Consider the following 15,214-nt stretch of genomic DNA (forward strand, 5'->3'; position numbering starts at 1 on the left):
TCATTTTGGCCATTTGACTACGCGTCAATTTGGTTCCTTTTGTACACTCTCGGAGTTAAGGGGGCTGCAAATATAAAACATACATTTTGAGGATCACTAGTACTAGTGGGGTCCTAATATGGCATATGTGGCATATATGGTTTACGTCATACATATTCTGAAGAAAACTTGAAGACTGACACTCATTACTTGGGTCTTATGATCAAAATAAGAACATTATAATGACGTGAAAATAGAAAAATAAAAACATTTGCCACGGACAAGATCAAGTCTTGTACAAGTCTTGCACCGACATTTGTCAGACATGTTGATGATACTTGGTCGCGACGGATTGTGAGCTTATAGATCTGCGATGTTCAAAAGATTTGTATACATTTGAAAACCTGAAACAAGACATTCTCTATAATGAGTACTTTTAGTGCTTGAAGTACATTTTGAGGCAAATACGATTGTAGCCTACTTTTACTCAAGTAGACTACATGTTGAATTCCGAAATCTTACTTGTAAGGCTACAGAGTATTTCTATATTGCAGTGTTGATTTGACTTTTACGTCCAATGTCCACCATGTAAATGGTGCATTTATATAGCACATTTTATCCAAAGCACTGTACGTGGATTAGGAGCAGTTTGGGGTTCAGTGTCTTGCTCAAGGACACTTTGATACTGTCTGGGGCAGCCCGGTATCAAACCAGGAACCTTGTGGTTCATCCGGCCACTCTACTCCTGATCCACTGGTGCCCCCTACCATGACACCATGTCAATCATCTAGCAGATGAAGTTTGCTATTGTAATACTTGTAATGTAATGTAAACATGTAATAAATACAGAATTTAATTCCAATACTTACAATACATAATTTAATTATAATACTTACAATGCATCATTTATTATAATGCTTATAATACATTGTTTCAATTTGGAGGAAATGGTGACCAACCTTGGATCTTCTGTCCCTTGGGAAAGTTTACATTAGAATACTGCTGGAGTGGACTGAACTGGACCTGATGGCGAGAGAGAGAGAGAGAGAGACTCGTCAAACATAATCTCTTGTGTTGTTTTAAAAATCAGACTTGTGTGAAGTGAGGGGCGCTCTTATCATCATGCATCCATCAGCCAATTAAATCATCACATTCAGTGCTCGCACGCAGGCAGGCAGGCAGGCAGGCAGGCAGGCAGGCAGGCAGGCAGGCACACACACACACACACAAAGCTGTACAGGCAATCCATGCAAAAACAATTTTGTTCCTGTAGGGTCCACTAGGGGGCAGTGGTTCCCTAACATTTTCAGCCAGTGACTCACAACTGAAATTATTCTCCCAGGACCCAAACCAGTGAAAATGAGCATGGGCAGTATTCCATTTCGGGTTTATGATCCGGGTCGGGAGCGGATGGTAACTTTTGTCATGTTGTAGTCCAGGGGTTCTCAACGTTTTTGGCCGGGGACCCCCGAAAATGCTTTGGCAACGTCTCGGGACCCCCGCCCCGCCCCCTCCCGACCCCCAATATAAATTGACTGCTACAATAACCTTAAACCATTTTGGGCGGGAACCCCTTTTGGTGTTTTAAGCATTGTTATAATTTAGCTATTTAAAAATAGCTTGTAGGTCTGCTATTTTTGAAAAATCGTTTTTTTTTTAATAATTTGGGGCCCTGCTAAAATAATTTGGCGACCCCCCGAGGGGTCGCGACCCACGGGTTGAGAACCCCTGTTGTAGTCAATGATTTGTAGTCATCTGGCAGGAAACCACAAGACGGAATCAGTACTATGAATGGCGGAATTCTCGTCCCGCCTTGTGGTTTCCTGCCTGATGACTACAAAACAAGACTACATACAACATGATGTAAATTACCATCCATACCATTTTGGAACACAGACCAGGCTTTCCTCCGAGGTGGAAAGCCTGGTGACGCGAGGTTAAGTGAAAATAGACGATCTACAAGCGATTTTTTTTCTAAAACTTCATGACATTACTGAAAAAAAGGTTTTCCTTTTTGGGGATTTTTTTCCTTTGTAAAATCAATGCTAATTTTACTCTGAGAGTGTACAAATGGAACCAAACAGACCTGTTTGGTTCCATTTGTACACTCTCTGAGTTACAGACCCACAAGTGTCCATTTGGTTCCAAACTATCATGTAGCTGGGGACCCCCTGGAACTCCCTAAAGGACACCTAGCGGTCCCCAGACCCATGGGAACCACTGATGTAGGAAACACATACAAGAAATAAAAAGAATTACGGGACCCATAAAATAATGTGTTTGCGAAAGGGGTGCACTTATGACATTATGACCAATTTCCAATTATTTGACCGATTCCAATATTATACAGAGGACCACAATGGAAACAAGCCTAGGCCCGAGGGGCTTGGCCCAAAGCCTGTTAGGGTTAGGGTTAAAAAGTATTAAATCAATCAATAAATAGCCTATACTGAACCCTACTGCAAGATGAGTACACAAATTGAAGGAAATGTAAAGTTATATATTTACATATTTGATTTGGCCTTTGTTCGAGACTAGACACACTAGACACTTTTGATGTATATTGAACTCATTGAATTTTGACATTTTTCATTTAATTATGTATTTTGCTGGTGAAAACGGATTCAAATAATTAAGCAATATTACACGAGAGGGTGTGGGTTAACGTGATTATTGCCACGACAGGGATGCGGTGAGGAACGAGACGAAGTCGAGTTCCGCAAGCATCACTGAAGTGGCAATAATCACGTTAACCCACACCCTCTCGTGTAATATTGCAATTATACAACAGTTACCCTTAAAACTAAGAAAATCGCTGAAAGAATATATTTTTTTAATGACAGATGTAGTCACTACGACCACAAATGTCCCAAGAAACTAGCTAGCCTAGCCACCGAGTTTGCTAGCGCTCTGGGAGAACAGAGCAGCTGAATTCTTTGTTTTGATTAGGTGGTGAATGGTGCTGGTTTGACCCACGGCTAGAAGGCTGTTTCAACCAATCAGATTGCTTCCTCGAAACGACCTGTGGTATAATCTGGATTATTTTGAGACCGATCCGATACCATGGGCATCCCTATGGCCGATTCCGATTATGCTACCGATTCTATAGTGCATCCCTAGTTTGTGACCCTCAAATGGGTGCTGACCATAGAGTAATAAAAGGATAGAGACCGAACCGGAGCGTTACCCCCCCCCCCCCGCTATTAATTTCAGTGGAAGTTGCTCAGTGGCGTTTTTAAGCACCCGGAAGACTGCCGGAAGTATAATTATAACTCAATGGCTCGAGCGAGCAGAAGTTTAGCCTAGCCTAGCCCCGGACTTCAAATTTGAGGTCCAAATTTGAGGTCCGGGCTTACGCACGTGACGTTATGAACGTCCGTCCACCTCCACCTCCATGAAAGTGCTGCAATTCCACATTTCGCCAGTAGGTAGTGGCAGCTTCAACGTTGGATAGCCTTACTGGGGGCTTGGTGCTGACCCACTGTTTGGGAAACAGTGTTCTTACCGTGTAGTCCCTGTATGATCCAGGGGGGCAGAGTCCTTACCGTGTGGTCCCTGTAGGGGCCGTGGGGGCCACTAGGGGGCAGTGTTCTGCAGTAGGTCTGGTCCAGGGCTGTGGGCGGGGCTGTGGGGACGCCAGGGAAGGAGGAGCTGCAGTGGGTTGCCAGGTAGAGGGCGGGTTGCCAGGTTGTGCCATTATCCACCGTTCTCTCTATGGCCAGAGCGTCGGGACGTGGACCCTGTGGAGACAACATGGCGTGAGGGGAGTACTTTTTTTTTTTGCAGAGCCTGAGTTTCGATGGCCTCTGATGGGACGCCTGTGGTAGCCGGCGGGCTACTACTAGTAGGGTGGGGTTATTATAACCTCACACAAACTATGCCTAAACCAAACCCTAACCCTAACCTCACAAAAACTATGCCTAAACCTAACCCTAACCTCACAAAAACTATGCCTAAACCTAACCCTAACCTCACAAAAACTATGCCTAAACCTAACCCTGACCTTAGTAAAACTATGTCTAAGCTTGCTCTAGCCTCGACCTCCTACAGGCGTATGCATAGGCTCAATTTATGTAACTTAAATAGCACTTTATGTAAGACATATAATAGCACTCTATAGTGTATAGTTTTCTTAGATATTCCACAGCGCCATTTTCGGCACCATACATGGCAATATCTCTGCGCCAATTCCGTCCTCAAATGTTGAGGACATTCCTAAAATGATTAGTTAGAGATTAGATTATATGGATTATCAAACCTTAAAGCTCAGCATCAGGGTGTCCAACTGGAACAGGTCGTGGAGATCCAACTGGATACTGACTGGATTTATATCTAAATGATATTAAACAATGTTAGATCCAACTGGATACTGACTGGATTTATATTTAAATGACACCAAACAATGTTTAATAACATCAAAATATATGTTTACTGTGGGTTAGCAGGTCACTTATTACAGAAAGACAGACAGACAGACAGACAGACAGACCCTTCTGGGACTGCCACCATCGGTCATGTCCAGCGCTGGTCAGAACATCCTGGATGGTGTGGGCCACCCGTCCAGCCGGGTTCCTGGAGTCACATGGACAACACTTCATCTTCCACTGGAGGAAGGAGGGAGAGAGAGAGAGAGAGAGAGAGAGAGAGAGAGAGAGAGAGAGAGAGAGAGAGAGAGAGAGAGATTTTAACATTTCATCTTGTATGTAGGGGAAAACACTATATCTAATTTTTGAGGGTGTTTAGTTAGACATACCGACAGTCAGACACACCAGGAGTCAGACACCCTCCCCAAACTCTAAACTATCCCTATACCTCACAGAAAGCCACGGGTGATGTCTAACCAACCTATGCACCCCCAGTATAGAGACCAGGATTACTGCATGTTTTTCGTTAGGGTACCTACTAGGGGTGTAATGATAGTAACTGCATCGAAAAACCGATTTTAATTTCAAGAATCGAGGTATATCGAAATGAAAACAGCAACATTTATCGAATTGTATCGTTTTACAATGCAAATAATTCCGTATCGAAACTTTTGCTATGCAAATATTCGAATGTATCAATACTACATTTTTGTGCATCGTATTTAGCAATTTTTAGAAGAAAAAATAAAAAGACGGGTTTAATTACTTAGCTTAACATAATGTCAATGCATTTTAAATAGTTACTGTATCGATTTCAAATCATTGGATCGTATCATATCGTATCGCCATAATGAACCAATATCGTCCATGTATCGTATTGTCAACCATGTATCGTGATACGTATCATATCGCTGTTAAAATGTATCGTTACACCCCTCGTACCTACCCTAGAAGACACGGGGAGAACATGCCAACATGCAAAGGCTCTTTGTGAGGGTACCTACCCTAGGGCCACGGTTCCCAAAGTGGGTCTGCCTAGGCCAGGGTATGGGAGCTGAGGATTCAGACCAGCGCTTCTCAAAAATATTTGAACACAATGGTGCCCTGGCTGGCATGTTGAGGGCAGATCACAGGGTGCCAGGGTGCCCTGGCTGGCAGTGTGCCATGTTGGTGACAGATCACAGGGTGCCAGGGTGCCCTGGCTGGCAGTGTGCCATGTTGGTGACAGATCACAGGGTGCCAGGGTGCCCTGGCTGGCAGCGTGCCATGTTGGTGACAGATCACAGGGTGCCCTGGCTGGCAGCGTGCCATGTTGGTGACAGATCACAGGGTGCCCTGGCTGGCAGCGTGCCATGTTGGTGACAGATCACAGGGTGCCCTGGCTGGCAGTGTGCCATGTTGGTGACAGATCACAGGGTGCCAGGGTGCCCTGGCTGGCAGCGTGCCATGTTGGTGACAGATCACAGGGTGCCATGTTGGTCCCTCTGGATGTGACAACATGAAGGTGTGCGATCAATGACCTCTCTCTCTCTGTCATCACCCCTTCAATATGAGAGGGAGAGAGAGAGAGAGAGAGAGAGTGTGTGTGTGTGTGTGTGTGTGTGTGTGTGTGTGTGCGTGTGCGTGTGTGTGTGTGTGTGTTTGCGGGGGACGACGACGACTATGCAGAACTATGCATTGTGTGATTTTTGAGCTGCGCTAGCCCCTCCTATATGGACAGCTTTGTGTGTCTGTGTGTACCACGGAATGTGATGATTTGATTGGCTGAGCACGGAACGTGTATGATGTTACGACCACCCTTCACTTCACACAAGTGTGAATGACCCATTGATGGAAGATTTGCATTTGTTTAAGTTTTTTGTCCTTCTACCTCTGGGAGCCATTTTAGTATAATAAAATCACACCCGTGTGAACTGAGTGGTGCAAGGTCTTATATAGCCTGATCAGCTCAGACCACATAGCAACCATGCTCGTTTTTGAGTGGTGTAAACCACTCCTACGACTGGTTTTGTTAGTTTACGTGTCTGTCTGTCTGTACCAAAAAAATGAGCATGGTTGCTATGGTCATCCAGTTCACACGGGTTCATTACGTCAGACATTACGTCAGACCACAGCTGATCAGTCTATATAAGACCTTACACCACTCAGTTCACACGGGTGTGATTTTTTTGGTACGAACAAACACGGGTACACGGGTACAAAGCCAGTTGTTGGAGTGGTTTGCACCACTCAAAAACCTCTACCTCTGGGAGCAATTAATCTGAAGACCTCCCTTCTGGCTCAGAAGCATCATGGGCCCAGTGGTAGACCCTCAACCACCCGAGAACAGGAACGGAGCGATCAAAAGCTAGCTGCTATGCAAGGCCGTGCAGAGAGCACTGAGGGGGCAGGGGCTCAAACTCCAAAAAAGGGCACATGTGTGCGCGCGTACAGCGCACGCCGATTTTTGCGGTGGTCTTTTTGTGGAGTCCGTCCCTTGTGCCATTTCATGTCATTGGAAAGTAAAATAAGCAATATGTTCTCATTAGTTGGAAACTAAAACTGATTGATGGCAGATTAAAAGATAATTCATTATTATCATTACTTGTCAAATATTCGTCTTGAAGGGCCAATGGCACTTATTGGGCCCCCACACAAGCCCTTATTGGCCCCCCACACAAGCCCTTTTTGGCCCCCACATAAGCCCTTATTGCCCCCCCCACAAGCCCTTATTTGCCCCCCACACAAGCCCTTATTGGCCCCCACATAAACCCTTATTTGCCCCCACACATAATCCCTTATTTGCCCCCCACACAAGCCCTCATTGCCCCCCCACACAAGCCCTAATTGGCCCCCACACAAGCCCTTATTGGCCCCCCACATAAGCCCTTATTTGCCCCCACACAAGCCCTTATTTGCCCCCCCCACACAAGCCCTTACCCCCCCCCCCCCCCCCCACAAGCCCTTTTTGGCCCCGACACAAGCCCTTATTTACCACCCACACAAGCCCTTATTTGCCCCCACATCACATATTCCAGTTCCAATTTTGTCTCCATATTCTCCATATTACCATATACTCCATATTTTGCCTCCATATTCTATAAGCTCTATATTCTGATAGTACTCAATCTATAGCAACAGTACAGTACTATCAGTATATAGAGCTTTTATAACTCTAATCACGTTAAAGCATACCTTTAACACTTTGTGTGCCCATGCAAAACTTTCAAAAAATCACTTTCACCTAGAAACTCCATTATACATTAAACTATTTATACTTTTGGCCGTGGTGGCAACGACCCCGAGGTTACAGATTCTAGATTGACGGCTTGAAATACAGTCTTTTTTTCTTTTTTTTGTAAATGCGTGCACACAGTGCACACACAGGCACGCACGCACGCACGCACGCACGCACACACACACACATACACACTCATATACTTGACACAAACACCCTTTCTCTGCTTCATGTGTCAATGTTTTTGAGTCAGACCAGTCGACAGGAGTGAAGGTTGTCACCTGGGTCTTGTTTTGTTGTTATTCTAAAGCAGTGAAGGTTGTCAGCTGGGTTTTATTTTGTTGTTATTCTAAAGCAGTGCTTCCCGGAGGTTTCTGCTCGTGACCCAAGAGAGAGAGAGAATGAGACGTTTGCTTTGCCCGGGATCCAAACTACAACATTTTACAATTTACAATTTAGGCATTTAGCAGACGTTCTTAATCCAGAGCGACTGCAAGAACAAAAGACATGACAATTTATCATATACATAAAATAGTAGTTATCATGAATCATACGTAAGCTAAGAAGGTGGAATATCTATGAAACTATACATATATACTGCATAGTGCAATGTCTACATACAATGCTTTCTAAGTTACATAAGTTGAGCATTTGCATATGCCAAGGTATGGGGAAGGGCAAGTCATTATGGCAAGTGCTAGGGCAAGTGCTATGGGCCAAGATGGAATCTGAAGAGGTGGGTTTTCAGACTACGGCAGAAGATTGGGAGTGAGTCTGCAGTTCTGATTGTAATTGGAAGTACATTCCATAGTTTTGGAGCCAGAAGGGAGAAGAGTTTCGGACGTGTGGAGTGTTGTCCCGGCGTTTTTAGTGACGGTACTTCCAGCTTCCCTGTGTTGACTGATCTGAGTGTGCGGGAGGGTTTGTAGGGTTTGATCAGACTTGCAAGATATGGGGTCACGGGTGCCATACCTTTGGTTGCATTGAATGCTAGCATCAGAGTTTTGTATTCTGTGCGGGCAGTGACCGGGAGCCAATGGAGGGAGCGGAGAAGGGGCGAGACATCTGAGAATGTGGGCTGGTTGAAGACCAAGCGAGCTGCAGCATTTTGGATCAATGAATTAAAATATCTTTAGAGCTTTTTTTTACTTCCACTTCTGCTAAGCAGCAATCTATAATATGCTTGGATAATTTCTATGTATTATGATAAATTTGCGTGACTGTAAAGACAAAACGGAAGTGGGGAGGAGTCCACCTCCGCTTTATTTTTGTCTCCACCAGGCCGAAGGCATGGGGAGAGAGTATGTTTTGCACTCCGTCCGTGTGTGTCCGTGTGTGTGTCCGTCCGGCACCGTTAACCCGGTCGATGCCAAACTTTGCACACACACTCCCTGGATGCCAACGATGAACCTCTGCCCCACATTTTCCAGAACGGCCTGTTACAGCGCCACCATGAGGCAGCTTTTCACATTTTTTACCAAAAACTGCACCGATCTGCGTGAAACGTTGCATGCACACTCCCTAGAGGCCAAGGACAGACCGTTGACCTGCATTTTCCGCATCTGCCTTTTATAGCGCCACCAGGAGGCCGACTTTTGTAAAACACATTTTTTGATATTACTCCTCCAGATTCTGTCCAAAAATCTCACAAATCGTTACACACTATCTCTATGGTCATGTGCTCAAGTCGGATCTGTCCGATATTTCATATTCCATCCTAATTGGCTATAATTAGCTTTCACAGTTTGCCCCGTTTTGAACAAAAGCCTCAAATCATGAACGCAGCATGCAATTTACGTGAAATCTTTCACACATTTTCTTACTAGGCTGAGGAATATATCCCACCCTTTTCACATTGGCCTGTTATAGCACCACCAACAGGTTGATTTTTGCAAAACACATTTTTGGAACAAAATGCCTCAAAAACATTTATATTAATCCTAAACATTTTGCCAAACATCTCACACAGTCCTATCCTCCTGGTGGAGACCTGTGCCCAGAAGGGCACTTTTTCTAGTTTACTCCTGATCAGAGCTTCCGTTGCTCCAGACTGTATGACGGAAGCATTCATATTTCACTCCTGATCAGAGCTTCCGTTGCTCCAGACTGTATGACGGAAGCGTTCATATTTTACTCATGATCAGAGCTTCCGTTGCTCCAGACTGTATGACGGAAGCATTTATATTTTATTCATGATCAGAGCTTCCGTTGCTCCAGACTGTATGACGGAAGCATTCATATTTTACTCAGAGCTTCCGTTGCTCCAGACTGTATGACGGAAGCACTTATATTTTACTCATGATCAGAGCTTCCTTTGCTCCAGACTGTATGACGGAAGCATTCATATTTTACTCATGATCAGACTGAAGCATTTGAAATTTGTGAGAGGCAACAGTCTGGCAACATGAGACTATGGGCCACCCTGCTACACGTGCGTGCGTGCGTGCGTGCGTGCGTGTCACATCCTGTCTGGGTGAAAGCTGATCAGAATCCACACCTGGGCACACCCCTCACCTCGCTGATCCCTGAGGCCATGTCTGCACTCGCAGCCCCATGGTTACCATGGTTACACAACCGCAACCCAAACACGTAGAATATACAAGTGGTGAAGTACTCAAATATTTTTACTCAAGCCATTTAGGACTGAGACCGATTGTAAAAAAAAATCTTCTAAATCCTAACAGTTTTCTGAAAAACCTATGTTTCTATGTTAGTGGTGCTCAACCTTTTTCATGTCAAGGCCCCCCCCCCCCCCCCCCCCCCCCAGAAACAAAGATTTGAGTTAAACACGCTCTGAAAGAATTTATATTACAATAGCAGTAATCTACAAACTCGTGTGAGAATGTAGAATGGCTATTTTCCAATGGCCCAAATGTATACTGCAGGGCTGAAGTGGGTAATGTTTTGTAATAATAATCAACATCTTCAAAGTAACTAGTAACTCAAATTTTCAAATAATTGCTGTGGGGTAAAAGTACAATAATTTGCCTCTGAGATGTAGTGGAGTAATGCTCCACAAGTACTGACAACTGGAAACACCCTGCTTTATCGTTTCTGCCGTGCATTAACATGATTAAAGTCCATTTTTTTTGATACTCTAGAACAGGGGTGGGCAACTGGCGGCCCGGGGGCCACATGCGGCCCCCACCTTCACTTAATGCGGCCCTCAGGTTAATGTTAGAATACTGATATAGTATTGGTTTCAGCTGTTACAATTCCACAACATGCAAACATGACCCGCTTTAATTATACTTAATGACTAGTATTAAATGACTAGTACTTAACGACTAGTATTACATTAAATGTTATTGTCTTTTTGTATTTAGTTCATAAAGTTATCGTAACTAAAACTAAATGCATTTGAAAATCAATAAAAAGGTTACTTTTCAGGATTCTAATTTAAAAAAAGCAAAGAATAATTCAGTATTTCAATTCAAATATAGCAAAAATAGCTGATCTACAAGCTCAAAACGCGTCGCACTGCGACGCGTTTTGAGCTTGTAGATCAGCTATTTTTGCTATGACAGTAATGCAATGTGGCCCTCTGGAGTGAGTGTGGAAATATAGTGGCCCTCTCCATCGTCAAAGTTGCCCACCTCTGCTCTAGAACACACAACTTGCAAAATGGCAAATAAACCTTTAGTGCCAAAGCGGTAAAAAAAAAAGAAAGAAACCTTTGGCCCTTGAAGGTCAATCACTCTTAATATCACTCTGTAAATGTTGGTTTTTATCTACCAACGCCTGAACGCCAAATAAAAGGTTTAACCACTTACAGTACACTTCTGATATTACCGTTAAGATGTCATAAAGTGTTGCAACATTGAAAACTAGACATTAATCAAAAAACTGCATAATAACAAGTCAATATCACTCAATGATATATTGATTGTGATACCGTTGCCTTCTTGCGATACTGACATTGTGCATGTCCATACCTCGATAATGATACGATAACGATATATTGTGCAGCCTTAGCGTGCGTCAGTGTTGATTTTGTCGACTAATATTATGACGAAAAATGTTCGTTGACTAACCTTTTTCACTGACGAAAGAAAAACTAAACTAAAACTAAATGAAAACTAAGTTATGATGAATAAAACTATAAATATTTTGACAATTTCGTCAACAAATAAAAACTAGACTAACATGTCCAGAATAAGTAAAAGACACAAGTCATTTTACACATGGTTGTATGCTGAAAATAGCAGATCTGCTATTTTCAGCAAGTGTAAAATCAGGCATTATATATGACGGCATCGCGACCTGCCAAATACATTTTAGTCGACTAAATCTACAGTTGATTTGTAAAAGCGCATGATATTTAGATGCCTAAAACTAGACTAACACTATAACACTCCAGGTGGCTAAAATGTGACTAAAACGAAATTAAAACTATTCAAAAGACTATGACTAAAACTAAGATGTAAAATGTGTGTGCATGCGTGCGCCCCCTCACCTGTTGGTACGGCGTGCAGAACACCTCGGCTCCCATCAGGCCGCAGGTGGACGAGGCTCGGAGGTCGTGACCTCTCCCCATCAGCAGGTCTCCAGAGGGGGGGTAGCAGGCCCCCGCAGAGCAGGGGTCATCAGAGGTCACAGGGGTCACAGCAGCCACGGCTGCATGGGGGAGTAAAAACAAAACAAAAAAACAACACACACATGGAAGTCAAGTCAGCCCGTGACCCATAACAGGAATTAGATATTCCCCCCGGGGACCCAAACTATTGAAAATGGCAGATCTACAAGCTCACATTTTCACAAATATTTGTTCTAATTTATGGAATCTCTTTAATATCTTCATGACATTACTTGAAAAAAAATCGGATTTTGTTATGAATTCATGAAAAGTTTTGCTCTTTTGGGGAATGTTTTCTGAAAATGTTTTGAAATACATCAGATAAATACAAAGTAGTTGTCATGAAACATGCGTAAGCTAAGAAAGTAACAGTGGAATATCAATATAATGAAACTATACATACTATAGCCTACTATACTATACTATACTATACTATACTATACTATACTATACTATACTATACTATACTATACTATACTATACTATAAAGTGCTCTGACTACATACAATGCAATTCTAGTGCTGTCTACGTAACATGCTATAAGTCTGTATAAAATGCTATCTAAGTCTGCATAAAGTGCTATCTAAGGGGCTACGGGCCATGATGGAGTCTGAAAAGGTGGGTTTTCAGACTACGGCAGAAGATTGGGAGTGAGGCTGCAGTTCTGATAGTAATGGGAAGTGCATTCCATAGTTTTGGAGCCAGAAGGGCGAAGAGTTTGGGACGTGTGGAGCGTTGTCCCTGCGTTTTTAGTGAACAATGTGTCCGTTAACTCATTGGACCAGTGGTTTTCAACCAGTGGTCCGGGGACCACCGGCGGTCCTCGAGGGGGTTCCAGGTGGTCCCCTCCCCAGCTAAATGATGTAGAGTTGGTAACCAAATGGACCCTTAGGGTGGCCTTACATCACAGGATTTTACTGATTTTTAAATCTGACACACTATACAGGATAACCTTACAAGATAATCGTAGCACATAATTTGAAAAAATCACACACTACAGGATTCTATCCAGATTCTCGGGCCCCAAAAAATGGCAAATTAAAGCGAAACAGCAATAATAAATTAATATTATTATTATTTTGATATTACATGAAGTAACATAATACTATACGTGATTAAAATCATGTTTTATGTGAACATGCACTGCATGAATCAATTCAGTGTGGGTTTTTTGTATAGATCTGTAACTCTGGAGAGCATTAAATGAAACCAAATGGACCCTTATTAGATATTTAACTCTTGAGAGCGTAAAATGAAACTGAATGGACCCTCATGGGCCCATTTAGGCTCTACATTATGAATCCCCTTCATCCATCCATCCATCCATCCACCCTCTACGCAGTGTAGACACTTTAACAGAGGGCAGAAGAAGGGATGCAAGAAAATGTATAAACATACAAAACGTACCTGCTATGACAAATAATAATATCCTCATGTTCTTCAAATGTTTCTACAAATCAGAGCAGAAAACATGACAGTTATCACTGAATGAATGACAGTAATATCACTAAATGAATAATAATGACAGTTATATCAATGAATAGCTGATTGATTGATTGATTGATTGATTGATTGATTGATTGAAGTATTTATAAACAGTATGCAGATTGCAAAATAGTTACATTTCAAGCGCAAATCAATGCAAAAACTGTGGACAACACCAAGAAGCATTACACTTGTTCACAGTAGGGTCCACCCATTTTCAATTCATCAGAACATTTAGAGACACACAAATATACACTTCTATGTAACAAAATGCACGGAATCATCATAAAAGGAGGTACAAAGGGAAAATAAAATATACAGTGAGGGGAAAACGGGATGGGGGGGACATCTACGGGGGCCAGTTTCGAATTGCAGACGTCCGTAGGTGCCCTTTGAGAGCGGTTTTGAAGGAGTCATGACATGTCACTAGTTATGTCACTAGATGAATAATGACAGTTGTCAGGACTCACACTCAAAGGCATCAAAAGTAGCAGATCTATTAGTAGCTCTGCTACTTTTGATGCCTTTGATTGTGATCAAGCAGGACGTTAATTTACGGGGATATATATATATATATATATATATATATATATATAGAGAGAGAGAGAGAGAGAGAGAGAGAGAGAGTAGATTAGATGATATATAGGACTGACCTGTAAGTGAACGTTAATCCAGTCTTCAGTCTGTAGATTAGAAGCTTCAGTACCACGGCTGCTCTTTTATAAACACTGATCACCCGGTGTGTGTGTGTGTGTGTGTGTGTGTGTGTGTGTGTGTGTGTGTGTGTGTGTGTGTGTGTGTGTGTGTGTGTGTGTGTGTGTGTGTGTGTGTGTGTCACCGGAGGACACGCCCTGTAGCCGCCGCACCCTGCGCTACATGAATCAGAGCACACACACACACACACACACACACACACACACACACACACACACACACACACACACACACACACACACACACACACACACACACACACAGAGGAGTGTCTTACTTGCGCAGACAGACAAGAAATCAAACACATGTTGTGCGCACTAGGCAAGGCCGGGCAAGTTTGTTTGTATAAGACATCTCAGCAACAATTCATACACTCTCAGTCTTACAGACCTGTAAGGGTCCATTTGGTTCCATTTGTACACTCTCAGACTTACAGACCTGTAAGGGTCCATTTGGTTCCATTCATACACTCTCAGACTTATAGACCTGTAAGGGTCCATTTGGTTCCATTTGTACACTCTCAGACTTACAGACCTGTAAGGGTCCATTTGGTTCCATTTGTACACTCTCAGAGTTACATACCCGTAAGGGTCCATTTGGAACCAACTATAGGAATGATAACCGATAAAGATGGAGTGCCATGATTGTTGTATACTTTCTTCTGTTTTGTATGCATTTATGGAGTTAACATTAATATAGACCCCCAGGTGTTTTGTATGTCTATGGAGTTAACATTACTCTAATAGACCCCCAGGTGTTTTGTATGTGTCTATGGAGTTAACATTACTCTAATAGACCCCCAGGTGTTTTGTATGTGTCTATGGAGTTAACATTACTCTAATAGACCCCAGGTGTTTTGTATGTGTCTATGGAGTTAAC

At 43.0% G+C, this 15,214-nt stretch overlaps 1 protein-coding gene across 2 annotated transcripts in view; it reads right to left on the minus strand.

The window, feature by feature from the left end:
* Positions 1-14,359, minus strand: part of lamb3 (laminin subunit beta 3) — a 30,763-nt gene extending 16,404 nt beyond the window's left edge. For both annotated transcript variants that reach the window (XM_079526536.1, XM_079526535.1), the window contains exons 1-7: positions 14,275-14,359; positions 13,544-13,586; positions 12,017-12,177; positions 4,469-4,583; positions 4,238-4,311; positions 3,525-3,719; positions 939-1,002 (exon numbers count right to left, since the gene is read on the minus strand). In XM_079526536.1, coding sequence (XP_079382662.1) covers positions 939-1,002; positions 3,525-3,719; positions 4,238-4,311; positions 4,469-4,583; positions 12,017-12,177; positions 13,544-13,571 — 637 coding nt within the window. In that variant the 5' untranslated portion in view covers positions 13,572-13,586; positions 14,275-14,359. The remainder of the gene's footprint in view (positions 1-938; positions 1,003-3,524; positions 3,720-4,237; positions 4,312-4,468; positions 4,584-12,016; positions 12,178-13,543; positions 13,587-14,274) is intronic.
* Between the last annotated feature and the right edge of the window lie 855 nt (positions 14,360-15,214).

This window comes from Electrona antarctica (assembly GCF_951216825.1).
Source record: "Electrona antarctica genome assembly, chromosome: 17".
Taxonomy (NCBI): Eukaryota; Metazoa; Chordata; class Actinopteri; order Myctophiformes; family Myctophidae; genus Electrona; species Electrona antarctica.